The 20173-nt window shown below is 40.9% G+C and overlaps 2 protein-coding genes across 3 annotated transcripts; one reads left to right on the forward strand and one right to left on the reverse strand.

The window, feature by feature from the left end:
• Nucleotides 1-931: 931 nt before the first annotated feature.
• LOC103371024 (FH1/FH2 domain-containing protein 3-like) lies at nt 932-1878 on the reverse strand. Its single transcript, XM_008300234.1, has 4 exons — nt 1758-1878; nt 1432-1654; nt 1226-1325; nt 932-1130 (listed from the first exon to the last, which is right to left on the reverse strand). The coding sequence occupies exons 2-4, from the start codon at nt 1612-1614 to the stop codon at nt 1102-1104; spliced, it is 312 nt and encodes a 103-aa protein (XP_008298456.1). The 5' UTR covers nt 1615-1654; nt 1758-1878; the 3' UTR covers nt 932-1101.
• A 6768-nt stretch (nt 1879-8646) lies between these two features.
• LOC103371025 (uncharacterized) lies at nt 8647-17824 on the forward strand. Of its 2 annotated transcripts, XM_008300236.1 has the most exons (7): nt 8647-8841; nt 10452-10550; nt 10929-11018; nt 11265-11339; nt 14235-14305; nt 14392-14563; nt 16236-17824. In XM_008300236.1, exons 2-7 carry the CDS (start codon nt 10482-10484, stop codon nt 16443-16445), a joined length of 687 nt encoding a protein of 228 aa, XP_008298458.1. In that variant the 5' UTR covers nt 8647-8841; nt 10452-10481; the 3' UTR covers nt 16446-17824. The 2 variants fall into 2 exon arrangements, with proteins under 2 accessions (XP_008298458.1, XP_008298457.1); XM_008300235.1 differs by lacking the exons at nt 8647-8841; nt 10452-10550 and having other exon boundaries at nt 10571-11018.
• Nucleotides 17825-20173: the final 2349 nt, after the last annotated feature.

Consider the following 20173-nt stretch of genomic DNA (forward strand, 5'->3'; position numbering starts at 1 on the left):
TTGGGCATTTTTACCGCCCCGTCTGGATTTGTCCTTCGTTGATTGGCAGATGCGCTTGTCAGTTCCGGCTCATGAGTGACGACATCCGTAGCCTAAACTAAACTCGACTGAATGGCACTTAGGAAAAAGGAGAAAACCCCCAAATTTTCAATTCTAATTGGAATATTAGCCCAATCAGAATAAAAAATTCCTCATGTAATCACGTCACTGGGAACAGACTGATCCAATCTATAGAAACTTCTCAGATTGGGCAAATTTTTATGTAATTATTGCTAAGGAAGTAGAAAAAATGTGTAAGCCAATGCACTTTTTTATAGAAAAATGTTTTCAATGGCTGTTGATGACGATTCATAGTGTTAATATTTTAGTATTTAAAACTCATTTTATTAAAAAAAAAAAAAAAAAAAAAGGTATTAGAAGTAGTGATTTTTTAAAAACAATTTTAAAATGATATTTTATAGTACAATAGTACAACTTGATTTTATAAAAATTGTAACCTGTTTTCTGTCTTGGTTATTTGCACATATTTTTGCTGTTACCTGCATTATACAATTCTATAAATTTTGCAGATATTTTTTTAAAGAAAAAGATATATCAAGATATACGTGTTGATTGCTCTTTTGTAATCTAAACATTTTTATATTTTATATAAAAAAAAACCTCATTCAGGTTTTCTTTTGTTTATATATATATATATATATATATTACACACACACACACACACACACACACACTCTGCCTTGGTTAATTGCTCATATTTTTGTTATCTGTCTGATGACATATGCGGCACTTTCTCCTCTTCTTCAATGCACATTATTTTACATGTTGCACATTGTATCGCTAATTTAATTGCATTGCATTAGAACACGCACACACACACACACACGAATGCATCATTTTTAAATATACTTTATCATAACACATTTCAAAGCATCTTTATTTTAAACCTGAATAAAAATGTAAAGGCATGTGAAGCTTCATGCATATCCCCATTTCTTACTGATAAACAACACAGTGCTACAAAAATGTGACCACAATGCAACAACAGCATCATAAATAACAATCGCCAGTGACTGAATGGTTTTGGGAGGATCAGCAGGGTCACCACTTCAGCTTCCGGGTAAATGGACCTGAGAAGTCAACAAATAAGAAGTCATTAGAGCACATTTGATAGAGGTCAACAGGAGCAAGTTGTGTTTCAGACAGTGTGTGTTGTATGAAGTACTTTGGATCCTGCTGCGGCTTCGAGGCAGAGTGACATCAAGCCTTGAGATGGACTCCGGTGTTCTCAGAACCTCCTCCAGCCGCCACTGTTCATCATTTTCCTGCTGAATCAACAGTAAGTTAACAAAATCTGCATGATAACAAATATTTTTTTCCCTTCTGATTTTGTACAGAATCCTTCCTTGTAAAAGCATCTGAAATAAGAACCTGTGAAGGGGTCTGTGGCTGTTTCCTCCTGCCTACAGGTGTGTTTGGACCTGGGCTTTCTGTTCCACTTCTCTGTCTTTCCCGCTCTTTCTGCAGGAGGACGGCCTGCCGTGTGCTTCTGTACTCCAGTGAAAAGTTACTGATGGTTCTGCAGAAGTCCTCTGCTTTGGTGTCTCTCACCATGGCTCGGGAGTAGCCGAGGAACAAGAGGAAAGAGTGGAACCTGGAGAAGCAAAAATTAAACAGAAAACAATGAATAAAGTTTAACTAAGACCAATTTTACAGTTTGATTCGTCATTCTGAGGCCCTCAATAACGGCAGAGCACCTGTTGATAACCCGACGGTGAACCGCTCTCAGGACTTTCAGCCTTTCCTCGCACTCCTTCAGAATCTTCGGCAGCTTGTGACGGAGCGAACCCTCTGAAGCCAAGGCCTCATCACCACCTCCTCCTCCTCCTCCTCTCTTTTTGTTCCCCTTTCCTCCTTTCCTCTTTTCCTCAGCCTTGTCCAGCATCTTCAGCTGCTCCCATGATGCTTTGCACAGGGTCTCCAGGTGAGCGAAGCTGGACTGGACTTGGGAGTAGTCGCACTGTAAAGATAAAGGAAGGGTTTGTGCATCGTAAAGTGGATTCACAGCGAAATGTTGGTTATTTTTGACTTTTATTTGCTTGACTGTTCATTTGAAATTGTACATTTTCTTCCATTTTAACCTAATTTGACTGATTTTCCAACTAATCTACAAAATTAGCTGGAATAAACTGCGTTAATCTTTATTTCAGATTTTTTTCTTTTATCCAAATACTCCTCCCGTACACTCTGGTGCTCAAAGACACACATATAGATGCAACTACACACCTTGCTGGCTTTAGTAACGGCGGTGATGTCAGAGTAGAGGTCGGAGGATTGTGGGTAAAGCTGCAGCAGGAGCACACAGACGTGGTGCAGCAGGGGCTGGCGGCTGTGGGTGTCCCTCACCTGGGACAGCTTACCCAGGTAGCTCAGCTCAAAGCCACGGGCCTTGAGAGAATAAAATGCGCCGTGAGAATTGTGGGTGGAAATAAAGTGCTTTAAAGATTAATAAAGTAAAGTTCACTCACCTTACATCCGTTGAGAAAGTTACCGATGGCGAGTACTGTCGCCAGAATGCACCTGAAGGTCTGGCTGGCTGCCAGCTGTTCCATGGCCAACTTCAGGTGGAAGAGAGGCTCAGCAACTTCCTATTAGGAGGACAAATACATCTAAAGGGCACTGTGGTGATTCATATAGACTAAGTAAGCTATCAAATCTGTGTTTTATTTTTACTCTGGTGACATTTTTGCTGATGAGAAGTCGTCACGGTGGCGTTGTTGTGCCGCACGCTCAGGAATTACTCGTGTAGGTGGTGCCATGGTGACAACACTCGCTCCATTTTTTACTTACCCTTTCCAAGGAGTCGTAGTCCAGAGCGAAGGCCCACAGCTGGAGCCTGGAGCTCAGGTGAGGGATTTCCCCCAGAGTGAGCAGGCACAGCTCAGCCTGGGCCAGAGGGCAGTGGGGGTTCTGGGCCTTGACCTCTTTGATCAGGCAAAGCTCCTCTTCTGATGGGATCAGTGCTTGAAGACGCTGTTTTAGAGAAGGAATGTGAAAAGAGATTAAGTTGCACCACTGTTAGGTTTAATTTGTCACATCAATATAAGGGCTGCCATCCAAGAAAAGCAAACAAAGACTTGGGGAAATCCTTACAGACCCTTCACATCTTGGGCATGATACTTTCCACCTCCTCTGGGAGGCGCTACAGAACTCTGTTTACCAAAACTACACAGGAGCAGTTTGTTTTTTATACAATCCCCTTCATAAATATTCATACGTCACTATCTCATATGTCAAGCACATTGTCGCAGTTTCAGCACACCTGCACTTCATGTATTTTTTGCTCCTCTTCTACAGCCTGTTGTACATAGTTCAGTCCTCATTTAGCTTCTATATTGTGTGTTTTCTGTCACTTTTAGGTACATTGTCTGTATCTTGTCTGCACAGTTTTTTGTTCGTGAGGGAACATACTTGGCCTTAAAAAAGCAAACTCCGCATTTAAAGGTTAATCAGATGCTAATTCGAAGAGGACTCGCCCTGTACTGTACCTGAACATCGTCTCTGTCCAGCACACTGCTGTCCATGCTGTAGATAGCAGGGGGGAGGAGGCGAGGAGGGGGGAGGCTGCTCAGTGCGATGGTGATGATGTTACTGCGCTTCATTCCCAGCACTGAGACCGACGGCTGCTTCTGTGTTGGGATAAAAATACAAAGTATGAGGCAGGCAAATTGAGAAATCATAATAGCTGATACGAAAGGTAATCGCAAATCAGGACTGTAAACATTTCTGAGACTGTATATCTCTATTTTAGGCCTTTTATCCTTCAGAAAGACATTTGATGCTGTGAGGTGGCTTGAATTCTTGCAGCAGATGGAAATATGACCCAATGAAAATAACAGACCCCAAAACAAGATCCAAGTTAATATATAACATCATTTCAGCATTTCTGTCTGTATAGATTCTCAATCATCCGGGTCATGGTCGTACAAAGACCTTCAGGAAAAGGCAACTGGACTTCTCTTTTTGGTTCTTGAAGTGATTTCATCCTTTTCCAGTGAGGCTTCCTTTAGCTCTAACTGACTGATGGAGAGTTCCAGATGTGTACTGACATCCCTAAATCATATGGCTAACGGCCCATTTAGACCCAGTGCCTTCAGGGGAAAATGATTTGAAACCACCAGGTCAGGGATAACTCAAGACCATAATGGTGTTTCTGTACTCATAATGCAGTCTTGAAATCTTTCCCCAGAAACTCTCACCATCATTTAAATCTGATTTCACAGTTGCACAACCATTAACACCTCAAGGCATGTGAGTCTCCGGTCTAAACGCCTTTCAGGATGGGGTTTGGGGGTGGCAATATATATCCAGGACCCCCCATCAGTCAGTCAGAACTGAAGAAGCCTCTTGGATGAGAGGTGACACATCTTCAGGAGCCAAAAAAAGCAATTCAGTTTCCTTTAACTGAAATTCTTCTTATTACCACGACCTGGATGACTGAGAATTTTCTGACAACTGATGTAGAACCACATGAATGGACCCAATGGGCTGGATCTGTGGTCTCTTAGTTGCACTGTATTTTCCATGAGATTACATCAGATACTGTAGAGCGTAGAAATCGATTCCTGCCTCGTCATTCTCACCTGCCGCCCAGAAACCACATTCAAACTGGTGCTATTGCCCTTAGATTCAAACAAGTACTCCAGCCGGTTTGTATCCAAATGCACCGGCTCGAGTCCGGCCCAAATAGTCTGAGTCCCAAAGCGAGTCATCCTGGGAAGCGGGGCCAGATTCTGCAGTTCCCTCCAGTGGAGCTTCAAGGTGCGACTTTTAGTGGTGGCACCTTTAGGGGAAGCTGAGGGCAAAGCAGGAGGAGGAGGAGGCAGAGGTGGTGGTGCTGGGGCGACTTGGAGGCACGATGATGATGATTCTTTGGACGTATGAGCTCCCTCGTCCTCTGTACTGTCCTCCTCATCCCAGAGGTCGGAAAAATCCAAGGTGTTGAGGCAAAGACGTGCAGCGGGCGTGAGGAATGAAGCCCAGGATTGGTCAAAATCCCAGGTCATGTCCTTGGTTTGCTCCGACTCCTTCATTGGTCCTTCAGAGTTGTCTGCGATTTTAAAATAAAATTCTGCAGATAGTTGACTGCATCACCTTGACAAATCAGCTTAGGATGTCTTTTTTGTGTTTGGAAACAGGTAACACTTCTTCCTCATGCTACAAAAAAATGAAGTCTTTCAGATCTGATCATATGAAAACCATATTTCCTTTAGTCCTCATGCTCCACACAGAAACAAAACTTGATTTCTCCCTGGTCTCCTCTTCTTACTGTGCAGTCAGCAACCGCCTCACAGACTCTGTGTATCCGTCTGAATGTCTGTGGATGCTCTGCCTTACTTGTCCACCACAGAAGCACATAGCTCACACACCCAAATCACAATTTCTGAACCACCTCAGGGTGTTCTCGCTGCACCGTAACCTGCAATTGCCTGGGGTGCAGCGATTGTCCCTTCAAATCTAAAACAGCGAGCCGTGTTTGATCCAAGAGGCCACTGCTGTCCTGTGCACGCGCCAAAAACCTGCAACCTCAGTCGAAGGGGGAAAAAAATACCGATGAGTTTTGATGGGCTGCGTTTAGTCCTGATGAGAAAATCCAAGGAACGCCTTTGTACAGCACTTCCAGAATATTCGAATGACGCTCCTCTGCAGCTATCCCCCGACTTTCATCTCCCTCACTGACACTGAGTGAGAGTTTTACTCTGAAAGCATGAGAGAGAGATGCATGGGTCCGCTGGTGCATCAGTTTGGGTTTATTTGAGTTGCACCCTTTCCCTTAATTTCCTTATCACGGCTGCATCTCCTGTTTGTATTGCTACTTGTGTATACACAAGCTTCTCTATCTGCCTCTGAAGATCTGTTACTTCCCTCCTCTTCTCCCCCATGAGCACATAAAAGAGAACGATTGACCAAGTTTTGTGCTGCATTTCTTTCATATTACATGCAACTTTGTGGAAGACATGTTTTGCAATCTTTGAAGGAGAAAAAACACATGACAAAGTTTGTTTGTATGAAGAAACATTGTCCTAAAATGCTAAATGTGCAGCCACAACATCTTAAAACTGAAATAATAGTCTTTAATAAACATTACGCTGCATACACATGATTTCAAAGGCATTGCAACTGATTATATTTTTTTTTTTTAAGTGAAAAGTAGCTCTCAATCCTGTATACAGTTCATAAAACACACAGTCTATGGTTGTGTTTTGCAGGGTCGTTTTCATGGTCGACATGCAGCCCTAATGAGGATCCCTCCCTCTGCCATTAGGTCTCTGCTAATTACACTTTATCTCGCTCAGTGACCCTGCTGTCTGCAGGCTGCAGCGGGACTCAGGGGACATTAGGCCAAAATGAGCTCTATTTGCAAAGTATCATTTGGCATTTATTTATCAAGAGAGGGTTTTCAAGCAAAATTAAGATTATAAATGCACTTTTTTACATCTTGAAAAGTCACACCTGGGAGTGGTCACACAAGCACAGGATTTGACCTCTGAAAAAGACACCTGTGACAAGTGTTCATTTGTATAATATGAAGACTGAAGTTGGCCAGTTACCAGACAAAACCTCAACCGGTGTTTGGATAATGATGTGGCACGTAGGGATTCCCAGTGACATTTCCAGTCGATATGCTTTGATGGCTGGGAGCTTCCGAGCCTCCCTGTGTATGTCTGTGTGGTCGAGGTTGTACAAATAAACGAGTGCATCTCTTTTCAACGGTTTCTCTGTGTGTCCCACCACAGCTGCTGGCAGCAGTCTGACTCTCTCAGGGCCAAGATAAAGATCAAGGCAAAAATTACATGTAATCATTTCCAGTTTGCTTTGAGAGTATTAACTTTTTTTTTTCTTTTAGAATTGAGGGTCAAGAATCTGATCTTTTTGGTCATTTAAAAGGTCTTTGTGAACTGGGACACTCACCACATGCAGCTTTGTGAGACTAATGTCAGGTTCATGCATCACAACTACATCACTTTTTGTTGTTCTAATAAGGCTAATATCAATTTTTATTAGAACAGTTTAAAAGTCGTGGTTTTAAACCCACAAGGCCACTCTTTTCTTGTCGAAGATGAACCGAGTTGTGTTTTGAGCTTCATGTCAGTTTCTCCAAAACCTATCATGGCAAGATCTTGGATCCAGTTCAAACCATTCCACACATACCTTTGATTTTTTTTTTTTTTCCAAGCAACTGAACATCTCATTTTCCTGAAAGACAATTACATACCAGTATACCACACTGCTGCTTCACACCACACATTCATCGCAACAATACAATGTGGCAGTTGTGAGCGGTGATGGTATGTGACCTCAGCACCTTACTTTAGATCTGACGATTGGTGGGTTCACAAAACCGCTTTCATATCGTGATCTGGGAGCGAGAACACACTCAGAGGGAGCAACATGCCGAGCTTTTCTGGTAGCATCATTCTGTATTATTAGAAGTAGTGCGTTTAGATTTTATCATTTCGTATTATTACAGTTATGCTATTTGAAAAAAAAACATCCATTTCAACAGATGTCACACATTGTAAAAGAATAAATTAATATTTGTACAAATACTGAAAAGTTAAAGTTGGAAAATTATACTCAACATGCAAATTATATGTTTTTTTTTTCTGTTATTTTACTACTTTCCAGAATTTTAGCAAAAGAAGGAAAATCTGTAAAATAATACTTAAATATTTTCTTTACTTCTTTCTTTTTTTTTATCCTCAATGTGCACAGCATTTACTTCAAATGATGGCAAATATATCTATATTAATAATAATATTATTGCTGTTTAAATACAGTACAGTGTGGAATTGTGTGGCCAATCTGCCAAAACAAACAAACAAACAAAACAAAAGATTTACCATTTGTAAAAATATAGAGTTTTGTAAATGGAAGTGATTTACAGTTTTTGTTTTGTTTAGTTTTTTACTGTTATCATGTAAAATAATAATTTTGTCCGTGATTTTACAAGTTATTATCTGTAAACAAATCAAATCAGTTTACCTCTTTTCTATTAATGACTGCAAATAAGTAAAACATTACTTTTGCAGATTTAAGTTTAGTTTTTAAAAAACAAACACAAAAACGTTATATTATGATTAAAGGTTTCAAAAGATCAAAATAACCCTCATAAAATACAGATTTCTGATATGATTTTTTTTTTTTTTTTACCGTTAACATGTAAATGAATACTTTTTTTTTTTTTGATTTTGCTAATTATTATTTGCGATTTTATAAAACAGGTAGATATGTAAATTTCTAAGAACCAAACAACTTGAAGCCGTTTTTGAAGCACTGCAGCTTGACCGATATGTCAGGTGTCCTATTTACACCTACCTCCTACATATAAGCTATTTTAAGTCAGAAATGGATGAGTTTAATAGAAATAAAACTTCTAATAACTAACTGATGCACTGAAGTGAGTCTTTACTGTCTTAACCAATGACCAAAGAGCTACTCTGACTACTTTGTCACGCTGTTTACCTGCTTTTATTTTGACAGCGCCGCCAACGGAAGCCCTTCGTTCCGCTCTGCGCGCTCCCGTCATGTTTTGGGAACGTTCCGTTATCCCGACGAGCGCGCGCCTCCCGGACCGTAGCGGCTGCCCGCCCGCCTGTCACCGGCGGCTGACATCACACCACCGACGGTCGGTCCGCCACAATGTCAAGCATGCACCGGCAGCGCGAGCTCATGGCCTCCACGCGCCACACGGACAAGCGTCGCCGCGCGCCGCTGCTCATCCTCTGAACTCCTCTTCTTCTTCTGCGGCTTTAATTCGGCTCCCGGCATGGTTTCCAGGTAAGAGGGTCACTCTGTTCTCCGCTCGGCGCGCACGGGCATCACTAAGTTGGCTTCTTTACAACCCGGGGTTCGTCTCTGGTGTTTGGATGTTACGGAATAAAAACATCTCCGAGCGATGACTGTGGGTTTTTTTTTATTTTTTCTTCTTCGTCTCTCTTGATGTGAAAAGTTCTCCTGCTCTGATTGTCGGAGGTTATTACGTAATGTGAGTGCGGACAGAGCTGAACAGATGTTCCAGTGGGCTGCTGTGATGACAGATCTCTGTCTGCGTCAACACAGCAGCATCCAGCAAGTTTTATTTCAATTTATTCCCCCACAAACAACTCTCATGTTCTCACACTTTAAATTGTGCACGCTTATTTGAGCCCATCTTTAATTTAAACCTCATATTTAGGCAACAAAAGGGCACTGCTATGGGAAGTATAGGAATATTAGGAACATTTAATACATCAAAAAATCCAACTTAATATTACTCAGTTACTCTCACTGTTAATAAAATATGCTTTAAATAGTTTTTACGTGTATTAAAAAAAAAGTGAAATTCTACACAATATCTTGTAAAAACACTGAAAAAATAAACAAACAAAAGAAAAAAAAAATAACTAAATAATGTCCACATCAATCCTCTGTACTATTGTAAATAGTAGTTTGTTTATTTACAATGTTTTACTGTAAAAATCACATTTTTTTCAGTATTAAATTTAGCCAAAATGTTACTTTCCAATGATGGCACTATGTATAGTCAGGGTTGAAAAATATAAAAAACAAACAAACACAGATTTACCCTGTTTTGTTAACTGATAGACTAAATAATACAAAAATAAAATAAATAAATAAACTAATAGAATCACAGAAAGGTGTCAATTTACATACTGACCATAAAAAACAAGAAAAAACTGTAAGTAATGTACACATTTTACAGGTCTTTTCACTCAAAAAAATTGACTAATTGACCTACAAATTATTTTAATTTTAAGGATCGAAAAATAGTGAATAATTTTTTAATGTGTTATTTCACAGATTTTCCCTATTTTGTTAACTAATAGATAAAATAATATATAAGAAAAAAATAAAATAATAAACTAATAAACGAATCACAGAAAAGTGTTAATTTACATGCTGACCATAAAAAACAAGCGTAAACTCAAAGTAATGTACACATTTTACAAGTATTTTCAGTCAAAAAAAATAATAACCTACAAATTATTTTAATTATAAGGACAGAAAAATAGTGAATATTTTTTTTAGGTGGTATTTTACAGATTTCCCTGTTTAGTTAAATTACAGATAATAACTAGTAAAATCAGAAGAGTAAAAAAATGTATGTGTTGCATTATTCAGTACCACATGCATGGAAAAGGTCCATTGATTATTTTGGGGGAACTTTAAAACATTTTATATTTATATAATTAAACTGGATATTTAATTTTTACATCAGTAAAGACACTGACTGACTGAAGCTCATAAAGTAATTACTTATATACATGTAAGATGGTGCACCCTGTATCACTATGTTGATATTTATACCAGGTTTCAACACAACTCATTAGGAGGCAGTAATGTGTGTGTGTGTGTGTGTGTGTGTGTGTGTGTGTGTGTGTGTGCAGGTCTATGTGAGTGTGATCAGGGCAGAGGTCATGCTGAGGAGGGAATCCGACTCCCACGGCCTGTTTACCTCCGGAGAGACGTCCGACAATGACTGTGAGGTGAGGCTGCAAACTCAGTGTCGCGCTTTAAGGCCTTTAATTGACACGTAATAACCTGATCTGTCCGACTGAGACATCTGGTGAAGGGGTAACATGATTGTGCCTTTTATTGGACGTCGGATGCTATTTGCTCCTTTGACTTAATTATGAGGATTTTTCAGCTTTCATAACTCGGTCTTTCATTTTTAAGCATTTTAAAACAGATGCACGACGTTAAAACTTTTGCTCATTCGAAGTGATATCGCGATACGTTATATAAGCCCATCACAGCGTTGCTCCTTTAACTTTGTTAATATGCTGCTGGCTGGCGATAAAAGCTTCACACAAGTCAACAGATCACAGTTGTTTATCCTCTCCGTCTTTGTGTCTCTGTCTCAGATGGGGGCGAGTTGTGGAGAGGTGGATGTAGTGTGTCTGTGCGAGGCTGGTCCCTGTACACTTTATTCAGAAGCACACACGCCTACGCCGGTGAGTGCTCAGGCTTCCCACTTAAGTGTCTGTGGCCGTCGCTCAACCTGCCCAGAGTGTTCCTTCATCTGTAACTCGCTCTAAATATCTGCCTTTAGCTTGCCGCCGACCTCTCTGTGTCTCTTCTGCTGCCTCTGTGTGTTTTTTTTTTTCTTACACTATATTTCACTGTCAGGTTTGTCGTATCTCGTTCAAGGTGTGAAGTCAATCAGTCCATCAATCTTCTTCCTGCTTCTCTGTTCTCAGGACACGCTGCTGTGTGAACACTGTGGAAAAAACAGAGTGATGGTAACCAGGTACTCGGAGGGATATGGCACAGAGGTAACGTGGAGCATATGCGTGCGTTTCTTTATGTTTGTGCGTTTGCTCGACGCCGGGAGTTGTGTTGTATCTTACAGGAGTCTGGAGATTTCACACCTTGGAAGACTTTGATATGTGTGTTGCAGCTCTTCTGGCAGGCAGCTGGCAGGTTTTTAAGACTCGAGCATGTGAGGCGGACGTGACTAACACCAGGGTTCATGTAGGCAAGATGATTGACGCGGATGCTGCTGGGTTTTTTTTTCCTGCAGCTTAAAATGAGGTGTGGACCATATATCAGGTCCACCATTAGACCGTACCCAAAGGCCTAGAGGGGCCCCAGCAAAGGGCGATGATGATTTAATTAGGAAGATGTGGATATATTGGCAGCTGATGGTGATGTGTAAGAAAATGAAATAAGTGCCGTAGTAATGTGAATGGAATTTCTGCTGTCTGACAAGGAGGTTGTGAACTACAGGGCTGTCCCTCTAATGACCCACTTCCTTGTCGATTAAGTGAAAATGTAAAGTTGGACTAATTCATAGGGCTGCATATGAAGAAATGCAGGCATTTAATCATTTTAGAACCACTGGGTGACTTTGTAGGGGAGTGCATGTGCATCAAATGTAAAAACTGATCTAGTAAAAAGTGGAAAAGACATGCAAAGTTGTTTTTGTTTTAGGCACACTGACTAAAACACATTCAGCAACAGTTTTAAGTTTAACTGATTTAAATGGTCAAACAAATTCATCGTGTCGTCTCTGATAGCAACAACAGTTCCAAGACAGTGCCGACAGAAAGCCTGGTTTTGGTCAACGTCGTCCTCTCTGCTGCTGAAATATTTCCATACGTTTACGGACAACAGACAGACTTCTGTTGCAGATTAGAGCCGTGCGATCCTACTCTGAGTTTTCTCTTTATACCGAGCAGCCAAACAAGTTGCAGAACGATGTGTGTGTTGCTGTTGTGCATCACGATGTCGATGCTGAAACAATATACAGTAACTAGTCGACGAGTCTAGAAGTGAGAAAATATTTAGAGAACAGGCGAAACTGATTGTGCAGCATCATGATTTTATAATTATTCAGTTTTAGTTCATTCAGCTAATTGCCACACTGCAAACTCAGCCGCCACTCAAAACCAACAACAGCGAAATCTCCAGGGGAGGTCGACAGGATGAGGAGCTTACCTGCAATAAAAATAAATAAAAAATGTTTGGTCACTCTCCCAATAGTTCAGTAAAAATCCACTCTTCATTCATAAGTCAGGCCCTAAACACAACCACCCAGAGCGTGTTCTACCAAAAATTGTTATAAACAAGATAAGAGCAGAAGCTTATTAGACTAACAGTTGATCTCTGTCTCATCAATGTGGAGATTAGGAGTCATCTACGCACACAAAAATGGAAAATATATAAACAATAATACATTCTTAACTCGAGATATGGTAAAGTCTTGCTACACATTTATGTTGTAAAATGAGGTTAATGCAATAATTAAGCAATTAGTTGTCACCTACTGAAGGTCCCACATGGAGAAAATCCACTTTCCTTTTGTTTTGTGGTTGTTTGGTGTAAAATAAAATCTGTTGAGATATGAAGATGTTTTCTTCTGCCGTTCCTCAAATCCTCACACAACTAGTCGTCAGCCTTCCAGCACTTTTAGGTGTCAGTCTCATTTTCAGCAGTTACGTATTGAGCAGTGTTTGTCAATCACAGACACAGAGAAGGTTTTCTTCCTGAAGTGGGTGGGGACAGCAGCAGCTCATTAGTTTTCGGGGGTGTAACGTCGTACAGTCACGGTGAAATGAACCATCTTTGTAGTATTTTAAGATGAAAATGTGAAAGACACACTGCAGGGATGGGTAATTTGCTGAAAAGGAAAACATTACAGGACCTTTAAAATAATGCATATTGGTCATTGCTTTAAGTCAAAATCTAATTTCTGATTCTAGCCTCTAATATTGGAATATTTTCTGCTTCCTTTACTCCTCTATGACAGCAACCTGAATAACTTGTTGTGGGCAAAACACAACATTTAAGGTGATTATTTTGAGCTTTGAGACACACTGATCAACATTATTCACCGTTTGCTAATCACACAACTAATCGGCAGTTTGAAAAAATAATCAAGAGATGAACTGACAATGTAATAGTCATATCTGCAGCCCTGAAGTTACTGGTAGTGGTCACAACATGCAGATAATTATTAGTTATTACCTTTAAAAAAAAACTTAAGTAGGCCAACAGACTCCAAAGTAGGGAATGTTTTATCTGTGTATTGTGTCCTTGTAAATCAAAAAGCCTCTAACAATAATTTCACTTCACTAGAACTGAGGGCAATAGAATAATTAATGGAATTAATCCTCTGCCACCAATAAATTCAGTTAACACAACACTTCTATTGTCCAAAATTCCGACTGTACAATACGTATACTCAACATATGTGCTGGTAACTAATTTATTTAAAGGAATAGTTGGACTCTTTGGGCTATTCCTTCATTTGCTCCAGAGTTAGATGAGTGGATCGATGATACCACCGCGATATAAATAGAAAACAACCACCAGATTAAGTGTCTCTGAGCTCATTAGTCATGTTATGGGTAGAGGTGTCGGCTGATTCATGCACAATAAAGCGACGGCGATAACAAAAAGTGACGCATGAACACACTCACACAGCGCAAATGCCATCATCAAGTGTTGTTTCTGGATTACAAATGGGGACGGTCAGGGATGATTCATGGAGGAAAACTACAAAATAAAAGCCCACATACTGTAGATGTAGAGGCTTTTCTTTCTCAAAAAAAAAAACCTACTTGTCATAGTTTAGTCTAACTTAACAGCTTCTAGCATCTTGTGTGTCATTTTGATTTTATATTTGACTACATAATGCATGCTTGATTAATTTCCTTCTGTTGCAGGAGGAGTGTGTGCTATCTGACCCTCAGGGGGAGAGTGATGCAGATGCTGACATAGAAGACACAGATTGCAGGTGTGATGACAGACACGTGCATCCAACTATTAACTTTCTTCCCGTGTAGTGTTCTGACCTTGTGCCTTTTGACTCCATCGGCTCAGACTCCAGGACCCCGGTTCGCTCCAGCGAATCAGCTCGCGGAGACGAAAGCGTCCTCGGGTAGCGCGGCAGGACACCACGGAGAGCGAAGACGACGGCGGGCGGAGTCACAGATCCCACCGCTGGAACCTCAGGCTCAGTCCTGACAGAGCACACAGCAGGACCATACTGGAGGTAAAGACACAGCAACGTTAAGTCTGATCAGCTGTTCATCTGCTCATCACTGGTACAGAACATCAAGAGGAGGAGACAGTTATTCCATCCGGGGTAATCTCATAATCACTATTTGGTCAAATTAATTTCTAGTGTTTATAATTGATGGTGAATAACAGAAACGTGAAACATGGATTCACCGGTGTTGGTTAAATGAGTCCTGATATTCCAGGATTATTTTCATTACATTTTTGTTGTTTTGTTTTCATTTACATTTTACATTTATGTCTTTACTTTTTCAGTTTTATCAATTATGGTTTTACAACACTTGATGCGGACAAGTAAATAGAAAAGTTGCATGTCCCACCTTAGACTGCAGATGTGCTTTAACCTGTATTGTTTTTACCGACCAGCAGGGGGCGACTGTTCTGGATGCAGAAAGAACTCTAGTCTATGAGAAAATGACGCTACTTCTCACTTAAGTTATTACCTCAATAAACACTTTTCTAATGAGTTTATGATCTCAATAGTTAGTTTCAAGTCTCCTTCAGTACGACATGGCATTTTTTTTTTTTTTTTAATTAAGTCCCATTTAGAGTAAAATAGACGATGATGCCAGGTATGCTTTAGAGTGTGGCTACCTTTTGATTGACAGGTCACCACCACGTGATATAGCATCCTTGAGTCTGACCTCAGTCATGTCATGTCATGCAGACTTTCAAAAGTCATGATGGCCGAATTCCAAACTTGAGGCTTCATAATGGTTATCCACAAACTAATGGGTGACACTGAGGTGGCTATCTTTTACAGTCTGTGGTCTTCTCACTCGTAGCTTACAAGCTAACCGAAGTCACTGACTGCATTGGAGGTTTTGTGGAACATACTTTTTACTTGCCTGCTGCTCATTTGTGATTCCTGCTTTTTGATCATTAACCCTTTCAACACTAAGTAAATTTGCCTTGAATTACGAGGGATATATGCCTATATGTCAGAGTCCTCTCCAGGATTCCTTTACAGCATACTGAGGGGGTCTTAGCGAATGCTGCTAATGATTAACGGCGAATACGCTAGCGAATAACAGCATTGGCAGCGAAACTCCACCGGCGCTTGTTGTTAAATATTTTCCCGTTACATACCCTCGAAAACAACGTATCGGCCCAATTTGCAGCGTAACGGGCCGTTGCTCTGTTATGACGCTGGCGAGAAACCTGTATGTAATTATTACTTCGTACGGGGATTCCCACTGATAGCCAATCAAAATAAATGTAACAGAAAGTCGCCTTATACCATAGCCTGCTATACCGGGCTGCAGGGTGGACGGGGTGAAAGCCACAGACCGGTATAGCGGGCTATAGTGTTGAAAGGGTTAAGGTCCTAAAAGCACAAATACAACACGACAAGTTCAAGTTTTCAGTGAACCTGCAAAGTAGAACTTTTGTCTCCCCCCTGTGGTAGTGAGACTAATTACACAAACACTGTTGATGCATGATTAAGATGTTTGTCGTTGGTGTTGAAACTTTTCTTCCTAGCTGCTGTAGTCTACTCTGATTAAACCTCTATTCCACTGCAAAGCACAGAGAGATTGGCACCAACAGGCTTTTGTGCATCGTGTGAACTAATTCGGCAACAACTTGAATAGCAGTTTTAAGTCTGGCATTTACAGCGGCCCTCTCGTTTCTGTCCTGTCGTCCAGGAGAGCATATCACAGGTCAGGCCGCTGGTCATCTGCCAGCCCAACGCCGAGAGGCAGAAGAGTCCAGCCGAGCTCCGCCGAGGCTCCAAACTGATGTCTCTGTGGCCGACGTCCCTCTCGCTCCCTCTCCTCCTCCTCCTCTCGCTGCCTCTCTCCCTCTCCCTCGTCATCGTCATCGTGTCTTTCCTGCTGCCGTGGGCCAGCGCTTGACCCAACGTTTCAGGAGTTTCATTCCAAAACTTATAAATGAAAAGTTCCGCCAACTCATACAGTGTAGTGGGTAGCACAAAGAGAAATTCTTTATAACTAATAGTACACTAACCAATTATTGAATTTGAATGAAATGCTATTTTCTCCCTTCTAGAATCGAAAAACTTACAATCAGGGTTAGATTTATAGTGACAGCTCTCCTCAAGGCTCCAGCAAAACCAAAAAGGCACAGGTTCAGATATTTAACTCCTTCATGCTACGTCTAGAATCTCCCCACAACATAAAGTCAGTGCTTGCTTCTGTGTCATAAAAAACCTCACCTTCCGTCTCACTTTCTCACCCCCTCGTTTGTAAAAATAGACCTCTCATCTCGCTCCTTATTCTAACGAGCCATGGGAGCGATACGTGGGGGGAAAGGTTTCAGGGTTGCGCAGGTAACATTTTAAATAAAAAAAGGGAAAAATAACAAGCTCAATAGGAAAACATGTAAAAGCCAATGCTGCTGAACTATGCAATTCCTCTGTTCCTACTGCGGCATCTTAACTTCTGGTATAAAAAAAAGACAAAACCCAAAAACAACACACACAAAAAAACAAAACACATCTCTTGTCACCTTCTTGGCCATTTCCCTCTTTTCTCTGTGGAATATACTTTGTGAATGCAGGGACGTACGGTTCTAAAATAGAGCATGACCTAATTTTAAAAAGCAATAGCAGGAGAGATCTGATATAGCTCCCATCGTGTGTGATCTACAGTACATCTGTTGGTTTAATGACTGGATTACATGTATTATTTTACTTGTTGGTTTAAAAACAGGTTCTCCTTCTTCCTGACTGCACTTGTGTATGTTTTTAGTAAAAAAAATAAATAATAATAATAAGCTGACCTCAAAATAGAAATGAGCTTTAGTGGAACTTACTGTAAATACGTTCAAGCAATTTAAACCACATTTCACATTCTTACAGTTGAAACTATCAGGCTTAAGAATGTTGACCTTATTTATGTCTGTGTTGATTAACTGTTATTATTTTAAAAAACTAAGCTTGACAATCAGTCATGCTGCTTATTTCAAGCTGGGGGGAAAAACAGCCATTTTGGCTTCTCTGTACTGTATGTTTCATGTTGTTTTTTTTGTATGTTCTTAAAGTTTTTTTTTTTTTCACACCACACTGAAGATGCTTGCATCCCTGTAGAGAAATGTTCAGTTTAAATTAAGATCAGTTGTATTAGTGGATTTGAGTCATTTTTAGGACCCTTTTCTCTTTCGTTCTGCTGTATTGCTCGTCTTGAATGTTAGTTTTATTTCAACACTTAAGTTCACTGTTGTGTTCCATGGGGCCGTAGAAGTTCAATAAAACTAGATTGTATTTTGACAAAAACAGGCTTGCTTTTTGCAAACACTGCTGTTAAAGTGAAGGTGTTGAGTGATGATGTGTGGGACAGTCTCTCAAGCAGCGACCTTCAGAAGTCTTTGTTCGTTTCCTGGCAATCTCACACTGCATCAGTCTGCAAATCAGCAGCATAAATCCACAAATTGTTCAGATTTTCTATGGATTGAACAGAAAACAAAAAGACCTGTTACTTCAACTTAAAAGCTGATGGTATGTCTGTTAAGATTCTAGGTCATGGTGGCCACGGTTCATCTAAGTGCTGAGATAAAGGCAGCTGGACTTGCCTGTGTTTCTTGAGGACATCATCATCTGGCCTCTCAGCTGACAGACGTCTTACATTCTGACCGGCTGCGAGGAAGTTCCAGACATTGAAGTTTCCTGAGGGGCTGTTAGCACCATGACAGTTCATGTGAGTCATGGACTCAACCGGCCATCGTGTGGGCAGTAGGATTGTTGAGGTCCCCTGCGGTAAGATGTGACTGGGTGTGAAGCTGCCTGGGGAGGGATGGCTGGACAGCATCGTAAGCGGCCGATGAGCTGTGTTGAAGACCACCTCCTCTGTTTCATGGTGCTTGACATAGATGGCCTCTTTTGAACCACCGACCTTCTCTGTTGTCTTCACGAGTGTTGATTGGTCTGCAGAGTCCCGAACCTCATCTGTACTTGGGAAGTGGTTGCTTTGCTTCCTGAATGTACAGGTCTGTGCACTCCTTGCTGCGTTGAAATGCACTGAGACTGCACTGATTGCTTGTGCCTGAGTGTTTCATCTTCAGGTTGGACGAGCTTCAGGGGTGCTGAGTTTGTTGAAGGTCCTCCTGAGTTTTTCTGATCCTCCTGCAACACAAGGCAAAACAATGTTATCGGCGATGGCATTGTGGTTTTGATGCACAGAGCCAGGCTTGCTGCTACCACCTGATTACCATCTTTATGCTAAGCTAAGCTAGGGCGACCAAACATCCTGTGTTCCCAGGACATGTCCTGTTTTTCACGTCCTGTCCTGGCCGTCCTGGTTGTTTTTTTTATAAAGTGAGAAAATGTCCTGGTTTTAAATGTATTGAAATGATAAGACATCTTTGAGTAAACTTTGAGTATCGTTTGAGTATCTCATTGCCGGGCCGAGTGTCCTGGTTTTCGGTAATCAAAATATGGCCACCCTAAGCTAAGCTAACTGGGTGCAGGCTCTGGGCCTTCATGTTCAGACATGAGGGTGGCTCCAATCTTGTTTCACTTTTAGCAGAAAAGCAAAGATGTGCATTTTCTAATATGCTGAAATGTTTCTCTATGTTATTTAACTTTTGTTTTTGATTTCAAGATTACAGCACTGACCCTTTAATACGTGGAGACATTGCTGCTTCTTGCACTCTTTGTTCCTCTTATGCTATTAAGAAGACTACAAGGCTTATGTCCCAGCAGTGTGGCTGCTCTTGAGGAAAGGGCCTAAGGGGAGGCGGGGATGGGGGGGTCCCATAACGAGGTTAGCGCTCTTCACTCATCCTCTCACTGCATGCGTTGTCATGGTAACAATCAGCACTGCAGAGGAAACAGACTTTTCATAAGTAGATTGTGAGCTGCTGCCCAGAGCTAAACACTCTCTGTAGGTGATAATGTGAACACAGAAACATCTGCACATCTGCCGCGGTATAAACTCAGAATGTGAACGTGGTGGTGGTGAAGAAAATCTGCTCCCTTCAGATTACCTTGTTTTTCATGGAAAAGTTAGTTTCAATATACAATACATTTTAATGTCTAGTGGAGTTGTGGGGTGGTTATATAGGGCAATGACTGTTTAAGGCTTTTTTAGGAAATCCCTGAAGCATTCGTGCTCAAAGACAGCCTTATTTGGGTAAATTTATGGACCAAAAGCATCTTTCACCCGCTTGAATGCATAAAAACACACAATAACACAGATATTCACTCAAGAGAGAAATGCATTACTTCTCAATATTTCAGCATGTAAAATATTTAGCTCAGTTTATTCAAATGCATGCTGCTTCTTTCTTCTTTTTTTTTGCGTAGTGTTGAATAACAACGTGACTCACTTGTCTGCTTGTTTAAATGCTGCTGTGTGTACGTACAGTAGGTATGTGTGCATGTGATGCCTCACATGTGAATGGCTGTGAAAAGAGCACAGTCATTGTGTCCTCAGGTAGGAGTGTTTTTTAAAGCGAGGTGTTGCCCACCAGTTTCATTTCCAGCTCACCCACTCACAGTGCTCAAACTTCAAAGCATTTCAATAGATGGAATTTCATTAGAAACCCACTCTGTGGACAAAATAAAGTGCTGCTCCAATGATCTTAGAGAATATGTGAGGAAAGAGTTTAACGTTAAAGACGAGGA

The sequence above is a fragment of the Stegastes partitus genome, unplaced genomic scaffold, assembly GCF_000690725.1.
Source record: "Stegastes partitus isolate 25-593 unplaced genomic scaffold, Stegastes_partitus-1.0.2 Scaffold1513, whole genome shotgun sequence".
In the NCBI taxonomy this organism is placed as follows: domain Eukaryota; kingdom Metazoa; phylum Chordata; class Actinopteri; family Pomacentridae; genus Stegastes; species Stegastes partitus.